General features: G+C 38.0%; 1 protein-coding gene across 3 annotated transcripts in view; it reads left to right on the top strand.

The window, feature by feature from the left end:
* LOC306874120 (POU domain, class 2, transcription factor 1-like) overlaps positions 1 to 18,789 on the top strand; it is a 23,921-nt gene extending 5,132 nt beyond the window's left edge. Inside the window, exons 1-14 of one of the 3 annotated variants that reach the window (XM_079423901.1) lie at positions 5,724 to 5,822; positions 7,854 to 7,913; positions 7,984 to 8,075; positions 10,151 to 10,255; positions 10,930 to 11,032; positions 11,107 to 11,180; positions 11,997 to 12,155; positions 12,460 to 12,601; positions 13,652 to 13,791; positions 15,156 to 15,332; positions 16,427 to 16,493; positions 16,587 to 16,869; positions 18,217 to 18,302; positions 18,391 to 18,789. In XM_079423901.1, coding sequence (XP_079280027.1) covers positions 7,892 to 7,913; positions 7,984 to 8,075; positions 10,151 to 10,255; positions 10,930 to 11,032; positions 11,107 to 11,180; positions 11,997 to 12,155; positions 12,460 to 12,601; positions 13,652 to 13,791; positions 15,156 to 15,332; positions 16,427 to 16,493; positions 16,587 to 16,869; positions 18,217 to 18,302; positions 18,391 to 18,647 — 1,707 coding nt within the window. In that variant the 5' untranslated portion in view covers positions 5,724 to 5,822; positions 7,854 to 7,891 and the 3' untranslated portion in view covers positions 18,648 to 18,789. Of the gene's footprint in view, positions 1 to 5,723; positions 5,823 to 7,853; positions 7,914 to 7,983; positions 8,076 to 10,150; positions 10,256 to 10,929; positions 11,033 to 11,106; positions 11,181 to 11,996; positions 12,156 to 12,459; positions 12,602 to 13,651; positions 13,792 to 15,155; positions 15,333 to 16,426; positions 16,494 to 16,586; positions 16,870 to 18,216; positions 18,303 to 18,390 lie in introns of those variants that run through there. The other 2 variants (XM_079423900.1, XM_079423902.1) reach the window with 2 other exon arrangements.
* Positions 18,790 to 19,455: the final 666 nt, after the last annotated feature.

Here is a 19,455-nt window from a genome sequence, read left to right as displayed (position 1 = left end):
GTAACATTAATAACAAAAATTAGAGGATAGTAATTAATTAAAAAATAAATAAATGTGGGGAAAGTTGGAGGATTAGAAAGAGGACAAAATAGTAATAATAATAATAATAGTAGTAATCATAGTATTAATAACAAAATAATAATAATATTAATAATAGAGAGAAAATAATAATAATAATAATAAAGCTAAAAAGAGTAAGATATTGTAAGGCTGCCTCTGGGCCCTCCGTGGGCAAGCCATAGTTTAGGCCCAGGACGAGCCATCTATGTGCGCTCTTCAGATGACAGTCAGGTCGAGAAGCGAGCGGAGAAAAGGTAATCCTCTCAGAAAATATACAATTAAAGATCATTTTAGATGTTTAATTACTAATTGGAGCATTGGGATCGCTAAACGAGAACTATGTTTTGTGAAAACCTCAAATTCGACTAAAATCGTCATTTTTCCTTTTTTTTTTATTGTTTTGCCCGTAGCTCAAAATATCCTGTGCGCATTTACATGATTTACACTCATATAACGTCATTAAACCATGGCGAAGTGCCAAATTGTCAACTGTTTACATGAGTCGCATTGGCACATATCTGATTTATTTCCCAATGAATGAGGCCTGAATCCGATCTCGCTACACCCAAATGCATGCATCTTTTTCCTGTTTACACTGTCATAGAACAGATCCGATCTGTGTCACGTGAGCAGAAAATCGGAATTGGGTCACATTTAACTGACAGTGTAAACGGGGCCTAAGTTGCACTTTACTTTTGCTTTAAAAAAAGGATTTCATAGAAATTTGGATTTCATTTGGTTTAATAAAAATTTCTTAAGTAAAATTGTTGACTTTTTTGTGGGAAATTAATCATTTAGATTAATCGATTAATCCGTAAATTAGTCGATAGATTAATCGAAATAAAAATAATCCTTTAGTGGCAGAGCCGTAGTTCATTGATAAGCTACGCAAACTGCTTTTATAATCGCAAAACTATTTAATCATCGTGCGATTAAATCAGTCTGCGATTATGAATGTGGTTTTGTGTAGCTTGTCAGTGAACTACGGCTTCATTGTTAGTTTTCGGCCACAGCGGTATCCCTTATAGCCACAACCCTGGAACGATGTGCATTAGCTTTCTTCTGCGGGGCATATATGGAGTTTCAATGCGAGTGCGCCCTCTGGCCTTTGGATGGAGATTTACTACTGATCACAGAACCGTGCTCCACTGAAAGAGACGCATGACAATCATATTCGAATAATCATGCAGCCCTACTGAAACATCACTGCACTGTTACTGTAACTGTAGCATCACTGTAACATCACTGTAGCGCATTGGTTTTAAACTCAATTCCTGTAGGGACACAGCTCTGCAGAGTTTAGCTCCAACCTTCTTGGAAGTTTCTAGTAATCCTGAAGACCTTGATTAAGTCAAGTCACTATTATTTGTATAGCGCTTTTAACAATGCAAATTGTCAAAGCAGCTTTACATCAGCTTAGCTGGATCAGGTGTGTTTGATTAGGCTTGGAGCTAAACTCTGCAGAGCTGTGGCCCTCCAGGAATTGAGATTGATACCAATGCTCTGTGTAGCATCACTGTAGTGTCACTGTACTGTCACTGTAACATCACTGAAGCTTCACTGTAACATCTGTGTAACATCACTGAAGCGTCACTGTTACATCACTGAAGCGTCACTGTAACATCTGTGTAACATCACTGAAGCGTCACTGTAACATCTGTGTAACATCACTGTAGCGTCACTGTAACATCACTGAAGCGTCACTGTAACAGCTGTGTAACATCACTGAAGCGTCACTGTAACATCACTAAAGCGTCACTGTAACATCTGTGTAACATCACTGAAGCGTCACTGTAACATCACTGAAGCGTCACTGTTACATCACTGTAGTGTCACTGTAACATATGTGTAACATCACTGAAGCGCCACTGTAACATCTGTGTAACATCACTGTAGCGTCACTGTAACATCACTGTAGCGTCACTGAAGCGTCACTGTTACATCACTGTAGCGTCACTGTAACATCTGTGTAACATCACTGTAGCGTCACTGTAACATCTGTGTAACATCACTGAAGCGTCACTGTTACATCACTGTAGAGTCACTGTAACATCTGTGTAACATCACTGAAGTGTCACTGTTACATCACTGTAGCGTCACTGTAACATCTTTGTAACATCACTGTAGTGTCACTGTAACATCTGTGTAACATCCCTGAAGCGTCACTGTTACATCACTGAAGCGTCACTGTTACATCACTGTAGCGTCACTGTAACATCTGTGTAACATTACTGAAGCGTCACTGTTACATCACTGTAGCGTCACTGTAACATCACTGTAGCGTCACTGTAACATCACTGTAGTGTCACTGTAACATCTGTGTAACATCACTGTAGTGTCACTGTAAAATCACTGAAGCGTCACTGCAGCAGTGCAGCACGTCTGTAGTTGAAGGTGTTTGAGCCGCTCGTTATTCATGACTGACTCTGATCGGGTCGTGTATGAGAGCGGAGTTCAGTCTAGTTGGTATTATTGCATTAAAGGCATCACAGAATTGGAGCGCATGATTGGCAAACACAGGATGATGGCTTAATTAAAGCTGATGAATATTAATGAGTTCTTGAGGTCTAATAGGAAAGTTTGGGCTGCAGTTGAGTTGAAATGTTTCTGTTCTGAATACTTCATTTCTCCCGCGTTGTGCCTTATGCCACTTATCTGCTTTAAATTATGCAGCGCTGCGTTCAATAGTTTGAAAGGCTAATTAATTGCTTATTTAAAATTCTATTAATTAAAACATTTGCATAATGCATTGTGTGTCAGTTAGCTTACTGAAGCCCTTGCAGCGGCCGTATGTAAATCGTGTTTCTCTCAACTGTTTTCTTTTGAGTTACAAAGATCTGTCTGTCTCTCTCTCCGTCTGTCTGTCTGTCTTTCAGTGGGGTTGTTGTCATGGCTACAGCTTGAGTTAAAGCCACATGACTTTGTCTTTGTGTAGCAGTGCAGCAGAGTCTTTGATCGCTGCGAGTCGAGCTGAAGAGCTTCCTTCACCTTTATGAAGCTTTGGTTTGGCGGTTTGGTGAGAAACACTCTTCACTGAGCTGCAGGACGAGTTACACAGCACTTACTAGTTAGTTAATGGTCAGTTCAGTAGGAGCACTACTAGTTACCTTACCTTAGCAAACACCACTTGTTTAGTCAGGTAACCAAACGAAACGCACCTGAAATGTACAGGTTTTAGCTTTGTTTTCCTGTAGTTTTCATTCTTGCTAAACGTAATACTGAAAGTTGATTTGACCAATAGTGTGCAGGCATCGGACATAATCGACCAATCACGGTGTGCGAGTAGGCAGGATATACAGTACTGGTTGACTGACATATCACCAAGACACATGATATATCAGCTGATATATTTTTTTTATTGCCATTAGCCAACATTTTTTCCTGTTTGGTCGAGATGTCAGAAGTAGGACTTTTATTTTGCCTCCTGACCTTCTTCGTTAATTTAGTTTGTCTGTTAAACAGAACTTGTAAACAAAATTAGTAAACCGCTTATGATAAAGTATTATAGTGTCTGCTTTTTTATCTTAGGTAACAAAGGCAAATGCTATAACATTTTATTTGTGAAAAAAAAACTAAAACAGAATTAATAGAATCAAGAAGTTGCCATCTAAATTAATTTTTTATCAAGTTATCTATCTTTAAATAAATTAGCGTGATATATCCATATCGATCAGTCACAACAGAGAGACTATCAATAGGAAAACAAAGCCAAAATCAGGAATATTTAGGCAATTTAGAAATCCTGGCGGGAAAAAAAGCGAATATTTGCTGATCCCTCCTCAAACTGCTGAAGAATGTTAACCAGGTTAAACCAGTGGTTGATCTCAGTCGGCGGGTGAGTTAAGGCTTCGTTATCCCTGTGCTTTGAGATGTTGTTTTGTATAAACGAGCTCGTCAAGTTTGACTCCGGGATGTTTTGAGACGGCGGTCATTAGCGACACATTCTTTCATCGTAGCCATTTTGCATGCTGGGAAGCCCCCCCCACCCCCCAGTAATTAAAACAGTCACACACGGCTGGTAATTGGCCTTGTCTCACTTCTCCCTCGCTGTTGTGCTCGCCGTACCTCTTTCCTAAAAGCTATCCAATTAATATGCTAATGAGCTGATAAATATTTATGAAACATGTTGAATTATGCAGAAAGCTTTCAGAGGTCTGTGCGAAATGAATTGCATGCAGAACTTCAAAGCGGCGCTCTTCTAATGAGCGACGGGGAGTGAGATTTGCATACGGCTTTAATCAGCTGCATACTGATTAACTTTCATTATGGATGCGGTGCTTCCAGATGTAGTCTTTGTGTTTCTCTCGTCCCGGTGTTCTCCGTCGGATGCGTTCGCTGTCGCTGATGCGCTGCATCCGTCTGTGATCGGCTCGTCTCAGGTGCGCTTTTGGACACAGGTGAGTTTATCATGATGAACTAAAGCAGCCAGTGTTTGCTCTGTTGATTGTGTTCTGAATCTGCTATGAAACTGAATTCCGCTTGTAAATGTGATTAATATTAATACAGTTCTGCATCTAATATTGCAGCTCTTGTTATCTGGGATTGGGTGATATGGCAAAAAATAGTATTTTTTCTGAACGTTTGAATTAAGATTTCTTCTTTTAACGTTTAACTAATCAGCTTAAAACTGCCACATGATTCAAGTAACATTCTCTTTATGAATCATCTGATGAAAGGGAGTTCTGAACAAACTCGCGTGTTAAATATCTTTGCAGAAAAATGCATGAAATCTTGAATGCAAATACTGTATTTAAAACTATCCTATCCTATGTCAAATAAGAAAATGCTTAATATTTCTTTAACGTTCAGGTTTAGAGTTCAACTTGAAGAAGTCGAGAAGTCAGTATAACAGCAGTAATAGACGATTATTAACAGTGAATGAAAACAGCAGCAGCTTTCAGTCTGTCAGCATCATCAAACATCGCTTATCAGACATAGTTGTAGATCTGCACAGCTTTCTGCTTTTCCATTGCATTTCTGTGTAAACGGATGCGTTTGAGCATTGCGTCTCACTTTTTTGCAGCGTTAAAGAAGCTCAGCTGGTGTCTCATAACTTTGTGTTTTTTGTGTGTCTGGTGGTATTCAGTACAAATACATTCTGTGTGAATATCAGGACTAGTGATATGAAGGAGCGTAACGTAGAACAAAGCGTGACACACGATCATCAGCCATGCGTCATGAACTAACCTCAACTCTCAGCACTGGTGGATTGGCAGTGTTTGTTTGTTTTTTCAAAGCCACGTTTTCTCAGTTTAAAATAATGAAATTGTGGCAAAAACATATTTGTATTAGAGGTTGACCGATAGCTAGGCTGGACCACACTGGCCGATACCGATTAATCAACCGATAAAATATTAATATTAATTATTGTATGTATGTATGTATATGTATTAGGGATGTGCGGTATACCGGTACTGGAAAAGTACCAGTATATATTATATTTCAAACGGTGCTGTTGTGAAGTGCACCTGTAGGTGGCAGTGCCTCCCAAATTGCTGCACAACCGGTAAATGTGACAATAGAACGATGCGATGGGTCAAACAGATGAAACTCTATCAACACACCGGAAATTATTAAAGAGAACAGTAGAAGTGAAATATGGCATTACTCTGCATACAAAACCGATGATAAAGGTGAAGGAACTACACCTGAATGCAAGCGCTGCTATAAATCATGTCACCACAGGAGGCAAGACATCAAACCTTTTTAAGCATTTGTCACTTGCTCATCCTGATCTTTTCAGAGAATTAAGAGATCGACAGGTGAGTGCATCATTCATAAATTCAGATTTAATTATAACTTTTATTTACAACTGATCAACGCACATACAGATGTGATGCAGTGTGTGACCCGCTAGAACCAGTGAAGTTATGGTCACGTAATATATGCACTTGCATTTCATACAATCGAATATTAATTGAATTTGAATTAAGCAAGAGTTTTGCTATATTAATTTTAGTATCACTAATATGAAGGGAATGTTTCTGCTAATATGAAGCAGCTGAAATAGTGAGATTTATATTTAATGCTTTTTCATTGGCTATCTGAGTCTGAAATCTGAAAACAATCTGAGAGAAAGAGAAACAATAACATGATTTTGAATATTACTTTGACTGTTAGAGTAACACTTTACAATAAAGCAACATTTGTTGAATTAATTGCGTTACTTCAGTTGTATTTCTTTTCTTCAAACTCAGTCAAAATGTAACCCATGTTCCCGGTATGTTTTTTTTGTTGTTGTTACATTTTGATACAAAGGTATTAAGAATCTGTTTTTAATATAATTATTTTAATAAAATTTTCAATTCACTTATCTTTTGAGGCTGGCTTTTTGTCATATGGTATCGATTTAGTATCGATACCGAGGTTTTACATTCTGTTATCGTACCGAAGCTGAAATTGTGGTATCGAGCCATTCCTAATGTATGTAAAAGTGTGTTAACAAGATACTTTCAAATTTAAAAATGTATTAGTAATAGTAAATGTTGAAATTAACACATTCTAACATTCTCTCTCATTAGTAAAGTAAAAAGTCGTAAAGTAAAGTCGTGACGTATTGTCAAGTATGGTGACCCATACTCGAAATTGGTGCTCTGCGTTTAACCCATCCACACACACACACACACACACACAGCAGTGAACACACACCCGGAGCAGTGGGCAGCGCCCGGGGAGCAGTTGGGGGTTCGGTGTCTTGCTCAAGGGCACCTCAGTCGTGGTATTGAGGGTGGAGAGAGCGCTGGACATTCCCTCCCCCCACCTACAATTCCTGCCGGTCGGGGGCTCGAACTCGCAACCTTTCGATTACTAGTCCGACTCTCTAACCATTAGGCCACGACTTCCCCCATTAACCTTAATGTTACAAACAGACTCTTATTATAAAGTGTTACCATTTCATTTCAGCGGTCATGCTTAAAGATCTTTAAACCTTTAAATATCAAAGGCCACAGCATTGAATTTACATACATATAGGCATTGTATGTGTACTCTCTTTACTTTTTATTTTCTTCTAGTTTAGAACACTTGATTATCTAATCAAAATAACAAAATGTTAGTCACACACTTTTAAAGAAAAGCGCCGCGCCACATCTTTAACACAACTCACAGATATCTCACACCGTAACTCGAGCATCGGTCTGAAACAGTTGATTTAATCACCGAATGGGCAAAGCTTCACTGCAAGAATGAGCAAATTGGCATAGATGAGTTTGAAGTTCGGCGTTTAAAAAAACAGAGCAAACGGAAAGAGAAATAACAATCTTAATTACTGCTCAATAAATGAAGCATACTTTATTAGAGCCACTAAAGAAACATTTTGCTGAAAAATACACAATTTTACAGCCTAGGGTGAAGTCATTATGTGCATTAATAATTATTTGGGACAAATATAATGTAATTTAATGGAAAACTATGTGGCGTGCCAGGATTTTCTGTCGGCTGTGTCTAAATCTGCATCTGAAGTTTCCCGCTCTGTGCAGCGCAGTATCACGTGTCAAAACAAACAGCAGGAGGTGTCAGGGATTTCCGCCTCTAGAGGGCGCTCTCGCTCTGTATAATGATAGCGAAGCTTCTCAGCTGCTCCAGCAACAAACGCAACCCGGAAAACTATCGGCATTGATTTTTACCGATAACCGATATCTCCCGCATTCAACTATCGGTGCTGATTAATCAGCAAAACCGATACATCGGTTGAGCTCTACTTTATAGTAATCGATAAAATGGCCCAGCCCTACTGTCATCAGCAGCTTTTGTAAATGTTGCACAGGTTTCACACACGTTTTCTCTCTGCACAGATTCCAGCAGCCATCCAGCAGATCTGAGCAAAGGCAGCATGGAGAACGGAGCGCAGGGAGGTGAGCGACGAGCTGCTGATTCAGTACATCTGTGTTTGACTCACTGATTGACTCTCATGTGTTCGTCCAGCAGCAGCAGCTCAGGCCAACGGTCTGGACGGCCACAAACCGAGCGGTCAAGCAGAGGTCAGCGGCACTCAGACTCAGGCGCTGCTCCAGCAGGTACGTGAAGCGTTAATTACGCACACTTCTGTCGCTCGGAAACCGGTGGAGGAGAGTATGCAAATCTGAGCGGAATTTATGACCCAGAATGTTCATTTCGGTGCATGCCTACCATTTACTGTAACTCCATACGGAGCACTGTGCTTGCAACCACATGCTCCTTTAAAGGATTACACACACACACACACCAGTATGCAGAGAGACATTGAAGAGCGTTTATTCTCCAAATAACTTTAATTTCATGTTGCTGAAAAATGTGTTAAAGAAATTTTATGTTATGGACTCTTAGCTTCCTGTCCAGTAATTTTTCTGCCTGTTACAAAACCCTTCTAAGAAGACGGTAAAAGCTTATGTCATGCCTGAGCTGTAGTTGGGCTGAAACTTGAAAGTTAAGTTGCACAATATTTAGGTTTTTTTTTTTTTTTTTAATTACTATAATTTTGATTTATGTTTTAGTTTTAGGTTGTACTATGATTTCCATTTTTAAAGTAATTTGAAATTGATTTTTATATTTGTATTAATTATATTTTTATTTATGTTTGTATTTGCATTTTGAATGTAATATGGCAATTAAATGCACTAAATGGGTTTTCACAGTTATTAATATATGCAATTTAAGCAATAAAAATGTTAATTTTTCTAAAAAGTAAACAAATTACTTGTTCATTTTAAGAGACCTGTCTTATTTTCTCTTGTATATTTAGTATTGCTCTTTAATAAAGAAAGAGGTCTTCTTATCCGATTATTCTATGGAGTTTTCGGTAGAATACGCGATTACTAAAATATTGGATAGCTACAGCCCTAATGGAAAGCTTATTTATTCAGCTTTCAGATGATCTATAAATCTCAATTGACACTTATGACATTGTTTTGTGATCCAGGGTCACATGTTAAGATTTACTCAAGTTTTACTCAGAAACTACATTAATAGACTTTTTCTAATAGAAGTTTCTCTTGGAAAGTATTAGAATGTCTATAATAAATTAATCTAGAAGTTGGTAAATAATTGTATTTTTGTTTGTTCATAAAAATATGTGCACAATTCATTGAACTATTGTTATTACCTCTTTGTTAAATCTTATTATTCTTAAGTGTTTGCTATGAACACAGCCTTTGATGCTGATGTGGCGTAAAGTAATAAGTAAATATTAAGATTCACAATTTACAGTCAAGGTATGAACTATTTACTAGTGGCCGACTGATATATCACCAAGGCCAATATATCGGCCGATATTTGGCATTTCTCAAATATCTGCATCGGCCGATATAGTTTTTCCTGTTTGGCCGATGCGTTCAAGACTTTTATTTTGACGCGCTGAGAGCGGCAGCGTCTGAACACACAGCGCTCACATTCTCCCTCTTGTTCGCTGTCGTCGTTAACAGTTCTGTCTAATACGGATAGAAGTCTGTCTAATAATCAGAACTGTTAAACAAAGGAATTAAAATTTTTACAAAATTATAAAAAGTAATATAACGATTGCTTTTATATTATTAGTAATAGAAAGGCAAACATTATAATACTTTCTCGTTTGCCATCAGCATTCAGCAAATACGCATTTATATCATTTAAACAAATCTTTGAATGACTAATGAATATTTAATTTGACAAACCTTGCAAACTTAGTTGAATCCAGCTGTGAGATGTTGTGAAGTGTGCATCTGTATCCTGCATGATCGCATGTTTTTTTGCATGATGGTTGGTCAGGAGGAAACACACTTTAGATCAACAAACTTTAAACTCGTGCTTACTTCCTTTTTAATTGTATTTTTATTAAATATTTATTTATTTGTGAAAAATACTTTGTCATCTATGTTTATTTTACACATTTATTTTTTATCCATTTTCAAATTTCTTAAATATTAATTAAAATAAATACAATTACATCTGCTTTATATCGGCCGCCCTGCTTTTCAAGATAGGGTTATTGGCTGTCAAGAAACCCATAGCCTATCGGTCAACCACTACTATTTACATGATAAAAAAAAGTGTAAACTGAATTCTTCGTGCAGACGCTTGGATGAGAAGTATAAAACTGCTGATTTGGCTTCAGATTGTATTTTTTCCGTCTGCGCAGTTGCAGCTCCTGGCCGCAGTGCAGCAGAGCAGCACCACCGGAGCCAGTATCTCCGCCTCCGCGGCCACGCCCATCACACTGTCCCAGCCCATTCAGATCGCCTCTGTAAGTGACTGACAGCTCACCGGCCAATCACAGTCCAGAGATCACTGACACGCCCTCTGCTGTCTGACCTCAAACGCCTGAGAGCGGCTGCTCATTCACACAATAATAGAGAGAAACTGTTTATTCTGATGCCCACTTCTGTTAGTAAGACATACGATACTGTTCAAACCTGTTTGGGGTCAAAGAAATTATCACTTTAATTCATAAAAGATGCATTCAATTGATCAAAAGTGACAGTAAAGACATTTATAATGTTACAAAAGATTCCTATTTCAAATAAATGCTGTTCTTTTGAAAAATATTGTGTTGAAATATATTACAAAAATATTGTGCAGCACAACTGTGTTCAACATTGATAATAATCAGAAATGTTTGTTGATCAGTAAATCAGTATATTATTATGATTTCTGAAGATCATGTGACACTGAAGACTGGAGTAATGATGCTGAAAATACAGCTGCAGATCACAGAAATAAATTACAGTTTAACACATATTCACAGAGAAAACAGCTGCTTTAAATTCTAATAATATTTCACAATTTTTACTGTATTTTTGATCAAATAAATGCTGCCTCTGTGAGCAGAAGAGGCTGTTGTGTAGCGATAGTATAGATATATCTTATAATGATGTCAGTCGTGAACATGCATCTGTCTCTCTCTCTCTCCGTCTGCAGCCGCAGGGCTTGCAGCAGTTCGTCTTGGTTCAGCAGGGTCACTCCCTCAGTCCTCAGCTTCAGCCGCAGTTCATCATATCTCCGTCTCCTCAGGGTCAGAGCGGTACGAGCGTCTCCTCTGTCTGCTGATGCCGCTGCGCCTCAGTGCTGTTTCTAACTCGTCTGTGTGTGTCTCAGGTCTCCTGCAACCTCAGAATCTCCTGACTCTACCTCAAAGCCAAGCGCAGAGCAGCATCGCCCTCACCGCTCAGGTACAGCACACCTCAGATGCAGAGTTCAGTGGAGCTTTTGGGAAACGCAGCCCTGCTTGGTTTTGTTCTTCTCTAAATGTTTTAAATGAAAGAGACTCGAGACTGTTCTTGGGCTCTGTGATTGCCGTGATGCGGAAAACATGGATGGAATCACAGAATCCAGTTATAAAAATGTAATTTACTGTATGGCGCAGAATGTCGCAGAATTTGTCATATTCTGGTTGAATAAATCAAAAGCAGGGCTGTACACTTAATCAGATGACAATGTGGACAAGTGTCTGAGTATTAAACCACACAAGACTGCTAACTTATTCTGAAGTCTGCAGGTTGTGCATATCTCAGAAATAATAAAAAGAATAAAATATATAATATAATAAGTAAAGCCGTTTTTTTCATCCTTGTTTTAATTTTAACAGTAAACCTCTGTTGTGCAGCACTAAAAAACAGGAGTTAATTTTCATTAGACATGCATTTGATTATTAAAATTGAATTAAAAAATTAAAAATTTTAATTGAAAACACACACGTTAAAATAAAACAGAATTTGAAAAAAAAAGAAATGCATTTCATAGAGCCCTAAAAGTTTAGTTCGATTTAGTAGATCTTTTCATAAATTGTTGTTAAATTGTATTTCATGATTTATGGTGTTTTATGATTTTAATCATTTTATACACGTTCTTTGATTGCTAAATTCAACTCCATTAAAACAGAGTCCAGAAAAATTAAAATGGAATAAATGGAATTTAAAAAATAATAATAATAACATTAAAACAGAATGGAAATAAAGCTAATCCTTCGGCTCTTCATGCTGTTGCAGGCGGCCACACCGACGCGGAAGATTGCGTCTATGCCGGGTCCAGCGGCCGCTCCGAAGCGCTCCGACGCTGTGTGTGTGGAGGAGGCCAGCGACCTCGAGGAGCTCGAGCTGTTCGCCAAGAACTTCAAGCAGAGACGCATCAAGCTGGGCTTCACTCAGGTGTGTGTGTGTGTTTATATACCAGTGGGGGCTTAAACCTGAATGCACACAGACTCATGGGGACTTGTGTCACGGCGGGGACCTAAAAGAGGTCTCCACGAGTAAACAAGCTAATAAATCACACAGAATGAAGTTTTTTGAAAATCTAAAAATGCACAGTCTCCTGTGAGGGCTAAGTTTAGGTGTAGGGTTGGTGTAGGGCAATAGAATATACGGTCTGTACAGTAGAAAAACCATTACGCCTATGGGATGTCCCCACAAGGATAGTGAAACAAGTGTGTGTGTGTGTGTGTGTGTGTGTCAGGGTGACGTGGGGCTGGCGATGGGGAAACTCTACGGAAATGACTTCAGTCAGACCACCATCTCCAGATTCGAGGCCTTGAACCTGAGCTTCAAGAACATGTGCAAACTCAAGCCTCTGCTGGAGAAGTGGCTCAACGACGCAGGTGAGAACATGACCTTCTTCAGACTGAGACGTTTAGCAGATGTTTAATAACAGAAACACAGAACAAATCATTTAGTAGTTTAACTCAATTAAAATAAGAAAGGTTTCCATAGCAATTTGCTGAGATAAATGCTTTTTTTGTATTTTATTTCAGTTAGGTCTGGGGGCGATATGGCAATTTATTCATATTTTTTCAGAACGTTTGACCAATTTTTAACTCGTCAACTTGCTTCAAGCATGATTCAAGTAACTTTTTCTTTATTAACCCTCTAGTTAAAGAAAATTGTATTCCAAGTGCAGCACATATGAAGCAGTCAACATGATGTTAATCACTTGTTAAATATCTTTGCAGAAAAAAGATGCATGAACTACAAATACATCTTCTACAAACTTGTTTTATATATATATATATATATATATATGTTCAGAAATAATACGAGGAAAATGCTTTAAAAGTCGAGGTAATTCAAATGACTGAAGATGTAACACCAGTAGATTATTACTATCATTGGCATATTGTCGAAGGGTCTCAATCTAACGTTTGGTTATATTTCTATTCAAAATCGTGATTCCTAGATTTTAAAAAAAATAAAATTGTGGCAAAACATTAAATTCGATTTAATTGATCAAATCGGAAAAAACGCCCAGCCCTAATCTCAGTTAACATTTATTTTATTTTAAGTAATGCATTTTTTATTTTATTTTTTCTGATTTGTGTTTTAGTTGAAGTTCACTCTAATAGTTCTATAAAGGTTCCTGTGTCAGTGTAGTGTAAATGTTTCCGAGCTGTATTAAAGAGTTTAAATGCATCTAAATGCAGCTTCTGTGCTGCATGACACTGATTTAATTTGATTGGTAACAGCCTAAATTATTTTATTGATTAAATGTGAGATGATGCATACATCTAATAAGATCAGAAATGCCATCATAAATGTAAAAATGGCTGGAAACCAATTTTATTTGAGACATATCACTGCTTGAACTGGAAGTCGATGTGTTTGTCCGTATCTGTGTGTGTTGATTGTTGAGTGTTTTTCCTGTGTTTGCTCAGAGAACATGTCTGCGGACTGCGTGGTGTCGAGTGCGAGCGAGATGTCTCCGGGTCTCTGCGAGAGTCTGAACCGCCGGCGTAAGAAGCGCACCAGCATCGAGACCAGCATCCGTCTGGCCTTAGAGAAGAGCTTCCTGGAGGTGAGCGCCAACCCTGACCGCTAGAGAGCAGCAGAGCTCAGCGTCACCGTCGCTCATTCACAGCATTTCTGAGTAACTTCTGTACAGTGGCATGTGAAACAACAGCAGACTCTCATAGGCTTGCATAGGAACTGAGGAATGCAGAAGTAAAGCGTGTCACGGAGCAACCAATAGATCCAGATGGGATTTCACTAAATGTTTAGATTTGATTAAACTGTGCACTCATGATTTTTCTAGAATAACATTTGCTGCTGAATTATCCACTAACCTAGTTTATAATAGTATATATTTTTTTATTTGTTATTTTTCATTCAAATGACGTCATCTAAATGTAGTAGATTGTGTTTAACACATAAAGAATGATGATCAGGTCACACCGAGGTATAGAAATTATACATTGATTAAAAACAACTATGCTGTATCGGATCCGTATCGAATCTGAAAAAATGGCATCGTTGCATTCCTAATGTTAATGCATTAGTTGACCTCTCGTAAATCTGGCCAGTAGAGGTGTTTTATGAAGCGTGCTATAGTTAGGAGGTCAAATGAGTTTGTGAACACTGCCCATTCAAGGAATGTAGTAATTTCGCTGAATGCATTTGGTTGCCTTGTGTTATTAAACATTATTTCAAACTTTTTTTTTTTTATTGGGTTAAATTCCGTATTTGCTTGCCATTTGTAATATATGTTGTATGCTTATGTGAATATCATAAAATAACACTGGGATGCGAGTAATTAATCTTTTTAAATTTAACATAAAAAAAAGAAACTTAAAAATTGAGTGTTTAATGTCTAAATATACATAAAAAATGCAAAACCAAAAAAAAAAAGTAAGCAAGCAATTATGACCGACAAAGCTCTTTTTTTAGCAACTATAGAAGACGTAACTACATGTAGGCTATATTTATTAAACAGCCTTACGGGCATCTAGTGGTTAAACCATGGCATTACATATGAATATTATTATTCTTGCCACCAAACGCCTTTCATTTGCTTCTTTGCGCTGGAATTATCCCTAAATATTACACTAATTGTAATATAAATAATAAACACATTAGAAAATGTTATATTTTAAATGGTCATTCATGGATTTTAACTATTGCACATATTATTTAGTACCAAAAAGCTCCTCAAACTAAATAGAACTGAGCTAAAATATACTACAATTATTGAATCGATTAAAACTCAGACTTAAGGTGTTTGGTTACGTTTGACTGGCCAGAAGTGTGAGAACATAGTAATGCTGTCTGTTTATCACTCCACAGAATAGTTGCTAGGATGGGATTGGTGACTGATGTTTTGTGGGCGGGGCTTCGCTGATGAGTGTGTGTGTGTGTGTGTGTGTGTGTGTGTGTGATCTGCAGCAAAGTCACAAGCCGTCGTCGGAGGAGATCACACTGATCGCGGATCAGCTCCACATGGAGAAGGAGGTGGTGCGCGTCTGGTTCTGTAACCGCAGGCAGAAGGAGAAGCGGATCAATCCTCCCAGCAGCGGCGGCTCGCTCGGATCGGCCATCAGAACCATCTACAGCAGCGCCCCGGTGCGTCACCACAGATCCAGATCAGACTAACCCTGATAGAACCAGATCACTGCCGTTATCAAACCGGTTTAAACAGCCATGAATATTAAGTGTTACAAAACTATAAAGTACTATCAAATTATTATTATTATTATTGGATACAATTGTAACATCGCTTATTTTAAGTTTTATTTAGTAATAAAATTAAATTTTGATATATACACTGCTGCTCAAAAGTTTGGGATCAGTAAGATTTTAATGTTTTTTACAGAAGTTTCTTCTGCTCATCAAAGCTGAATTTATTTGATCAAAAATACAGAAAAAACTGTAATATTGTGAACTATTATTGCGATTTAAAATAACGTTTTTCTATCTTAATATACTTAAAAATATAATGTATTTCTGTGATCTGCAGCTGTATTTTCAGCATCATTACTCCAGTCTTCAGTGTCACATGATCTTCAGAAATCATAATAATATACTGATTTATTATCAATGCTGGAAACTGTTGTGCTGCTTCATATTGTTTTGGAACATGTGACACTGTTTTCAGGATTCTTTGATGAAAAATATACTGTCTTTATGTTGTTTCTACATTAATTTGAAGATTGAACGTGAAATTATTGCAATATAAAATTGTTTAAAAACTTTAATGTTAGGTGGGATTAATCACGATTAATTTCAGAAAAAAATGTGTGATTAGTTAAATTTATTTTACAGTCAAATACAATAGTAATATTTCCTATTTTGTTGAATCATTTTCAGTAATGTTAATAATCATAATAAAAGTAGTAATTATAATCATCTAGTCATTGTTTTATTTCACTGTAAAAAATTATCTGTATGGAAAAATAATTACTTAATATATTAGTAAACAAAATAAATATTGCTATTGTATTGTTTAATTTAGGAATAATAATCATAATACAAGTAGTAATAATTATTTTATCATATTGATATAGTAAATAGATCATATTTGATATTGTTTTATAATAATAATAATAAAGTAATATTTAATTTATATAATGTTTCCTGTGTTGCTGAGTGATTATTGATGAGTGAGTGGTGATTATTGAGTGATTATTGATTATTGACGAGTGATTGTCTGTGTTTAGGTGTCCAGCGGCACGAGCACACTGACGGTCAGTCCTGTGGTTTCTCTGAGTAGCATGACGTTCAGCGGTGCGTTTCTCCTGCAGTCACAGTTTCATCTTCCTCCATATTTATTTGTGAGCTTGTGGGTCATGTGACGCTCTCTCTGTATCTGTGCTGTAGGCGGAGCTCTGGGTCAGGTGACATCGAGCACGCCCTCCGTCATCTCCATGGCGCCCACCGTGGCCACGCCCGCTCCTGTCATGACAACATCCTCTCTCAGCACATCCGCCACCGCTGTTAAACAGGACCTGGCCACCCTCGCGCAGGCAGTTTCCACGGCGACGACGGTCACGCAGGGGGCGGGGCAGCTGCTGGTGACAGGCATGGGACTGGGCGGAGCTAATCTGACTACTATCGCGGGTTTGAACCCAACGATCATTACACCGTCACAGCTGACGCAGGGGTGAGCGAGCGGGGCATTATGGGATGGAAATATAAAAATGTATATTCCCATAACATGATTTCTTTCAGACTACAGGAAAGAAAACATCCCAAATACACATTTAAGTGTTTATTTTATTGCACTTTCTCTATTTGCGTCTATAGAGTTTTTTCTCTTACTAACAGCAGACTTTAGTTTTATTCCTCTCTATATTCTAAAGGCTTCTTCATATTTCATTCACACTGGTTTATATGACATTTCACTCCTAAAAACATGGTGAAAATGTGTTTGTTTTCTGTCTGTTGACAGTATTTTCTGATTTATGGAGTGATGAAAAGAGAAATCCAGAATCCCCTCTGGAAAAACCTGTAATATGACAATTAAATCAAACAAGAATTATGAACCTGAGTTTATACAATGTTCATATTTATGTGCTTGAAATGAATGCACACTTGTGCATAGTGTAATTATATAATGCATCATTTGCATATTTCAACAGAACATTTCAGAAAACCTGTAATACAAAACAGTTATAATATCTTAAACGCATTAGCCCCAAATTCTCTTGCCATTTAAGCTCATTTCAATAAAAGTTTACTGTATTATGGTGTTTTTAGTGAACATGCAAAATATCAATGAGTTTTTTTGTTTTATTTTGTTTTGTTTTGGGGTTAAATGTGAGCCGGACCGGTTTGGTTTCTATGAAAGTTTTTCTTTCATATTAATCAGAGGTTTTGTTGGTCATATGACATGATGCTGGGAAGCTCCACCCACAGTTACATCTCATTGGTTGTAGCAATGCTCCACACAGATGATTGGCACTAGGGGTGGTCCGATACCATTTTTTCAGAACCGATCCCAAATTCTAAATAAAAAATTATATATATATATATATACATATATACATTTATTTATTTTTCATTTTTTTAAATCGGTGTATAATTTCTATTCCTGTGTGTTGACCTGATCATCACTCTTTATAAAATAACAAATGAAAAATATATAAGCATAATGTATGACAAAAATAAACTAGGTTAATGGATAATTCAGCAGCAAAAATTATTATTCTAGAAAAATCATGAGTGCACAATAATTGTATAAAATCTAAATATTTAGTGAAATCACATTATTTAGTGGGGAGCAAATAAGAGTGAATAAGTGTAGGACTAAATCTGGTCAAATGTTACACATTGCTCTTTGTATTGTTGTAAAATACATTCAAGTAAATATATTTATGTAAACAATATAATCTGGTCAATATAGTAGAATGGCAGTATCGGAGCCGATGCCGATAATCGGCACACACTAACGGCACTGCAGCGATGTTATCGGACTCATGACGTGACTGTGATGCTTGTGTTTGTGCAGCGGGGCGCTGATGAGTTTGGCTCCTGCTCTGGGAAACACCTTTAGTCCTGCACTGATGAACAACAACATGCTGGCCACCATCCAGGGTAACTACATCATCATCTCGCCCTGATCTGATGAACATTAATGTCATGATTTTGCCGTATAAATGTATTTCTGGTGTTCGTTCATCAGCTCTGGCGTCAGGCGGCGCTTTTCCTCTGACCTCCTTTGACGGAAACACCGGCCTGCTATTCGCCAACACCAGTGTGGGAAACTCCGCCCCCAGCCTGGTGACCACGCCCTTCTTCCTCAATCCGTCCAGCTTCTCTCTGTTGCCGGCCAATCTTCTGTCAGCGGGCGGGGCTGGAGGCGGAGCGCTCAACCTGCAGCTGACCAGTGACATCGCCACGACGACCAAGAGCGTGGGCGTGGCCTCAAAGGCGCAGTGAGGCTCCGCCCAGTCCTGTGCTACTACCAAAAACACTTCCTGTGAACTTAATCCGTTTCTTAAACTAACGTCTAAATTAACCAAAAATGTGACTCTTTCTTGATTCTCGACGAGAGATTATAGAGTTTATATGGACTTTCTACGAGGCTTTCTGTTGTTTTTATTTGCGGCTCTGTGGAACGAGCCGATCGTAGATGATTTCAGATTTCTAACCATAAGCATTTCAGATCTTTCACGTTGCGTTGGGTTCTGTCAGAGGACTTTTTAATCTAGGACTCTAACTCAACATCACTTTATCAATACGGTTAGAAGGCTTTAAACGAGTGCCGGCGGGAGATGCAAGCGAACTCTGAGTGAACTGATTCTGAATCGAGTTCGTTCAACTGAATCGATTAAACCTGTGTGTGTGATTCGCTCACATCTGTCTGTCATATCAGATGTGTTTCTGATGGCTGCGGACAGACAGATCTGACCGGCGTGTAGCGAGCTCAGAGGTCAGAGGTCAGGAATCCCTCCAGCAGCACTGATGCTCAAGGATCTTCATCTGAAGACTCTTCTCTAATACTACTGTATACAGACGCGCTTGAGCTTCATTCTGTTTTTTTGCCAAAGCAAATGTCTTTAAGTCCTTTCACTGGTGGCGTTTTGTTGTTTTTATATGAAAATATCAGCAGTTTCTGTTCTTTGCTCATTTCTTTATTTGATTGACGAGCATTGATCTGTTCTCGTCTCTCGCTGTATGGTTTATTATCCTGCGTTTATCAGTGATTGTGTGCGAGCAGCTTCAGGTTCATCTTTACGATTTTCTG

Source organism: Barbus barbus, assembly GCF_936440315.1.
Source record: "Barbus barbus genome assembly, chromosome: 8".
NCBI lineage: Eukaryota > Metazoa > Chordata > Actinopteri > Cypriniformes > Cyprinidae > Barbus > Barbus barbus.
This window is presented reverse-complemented; position numbering and strand designations above follow the sequence as displayed.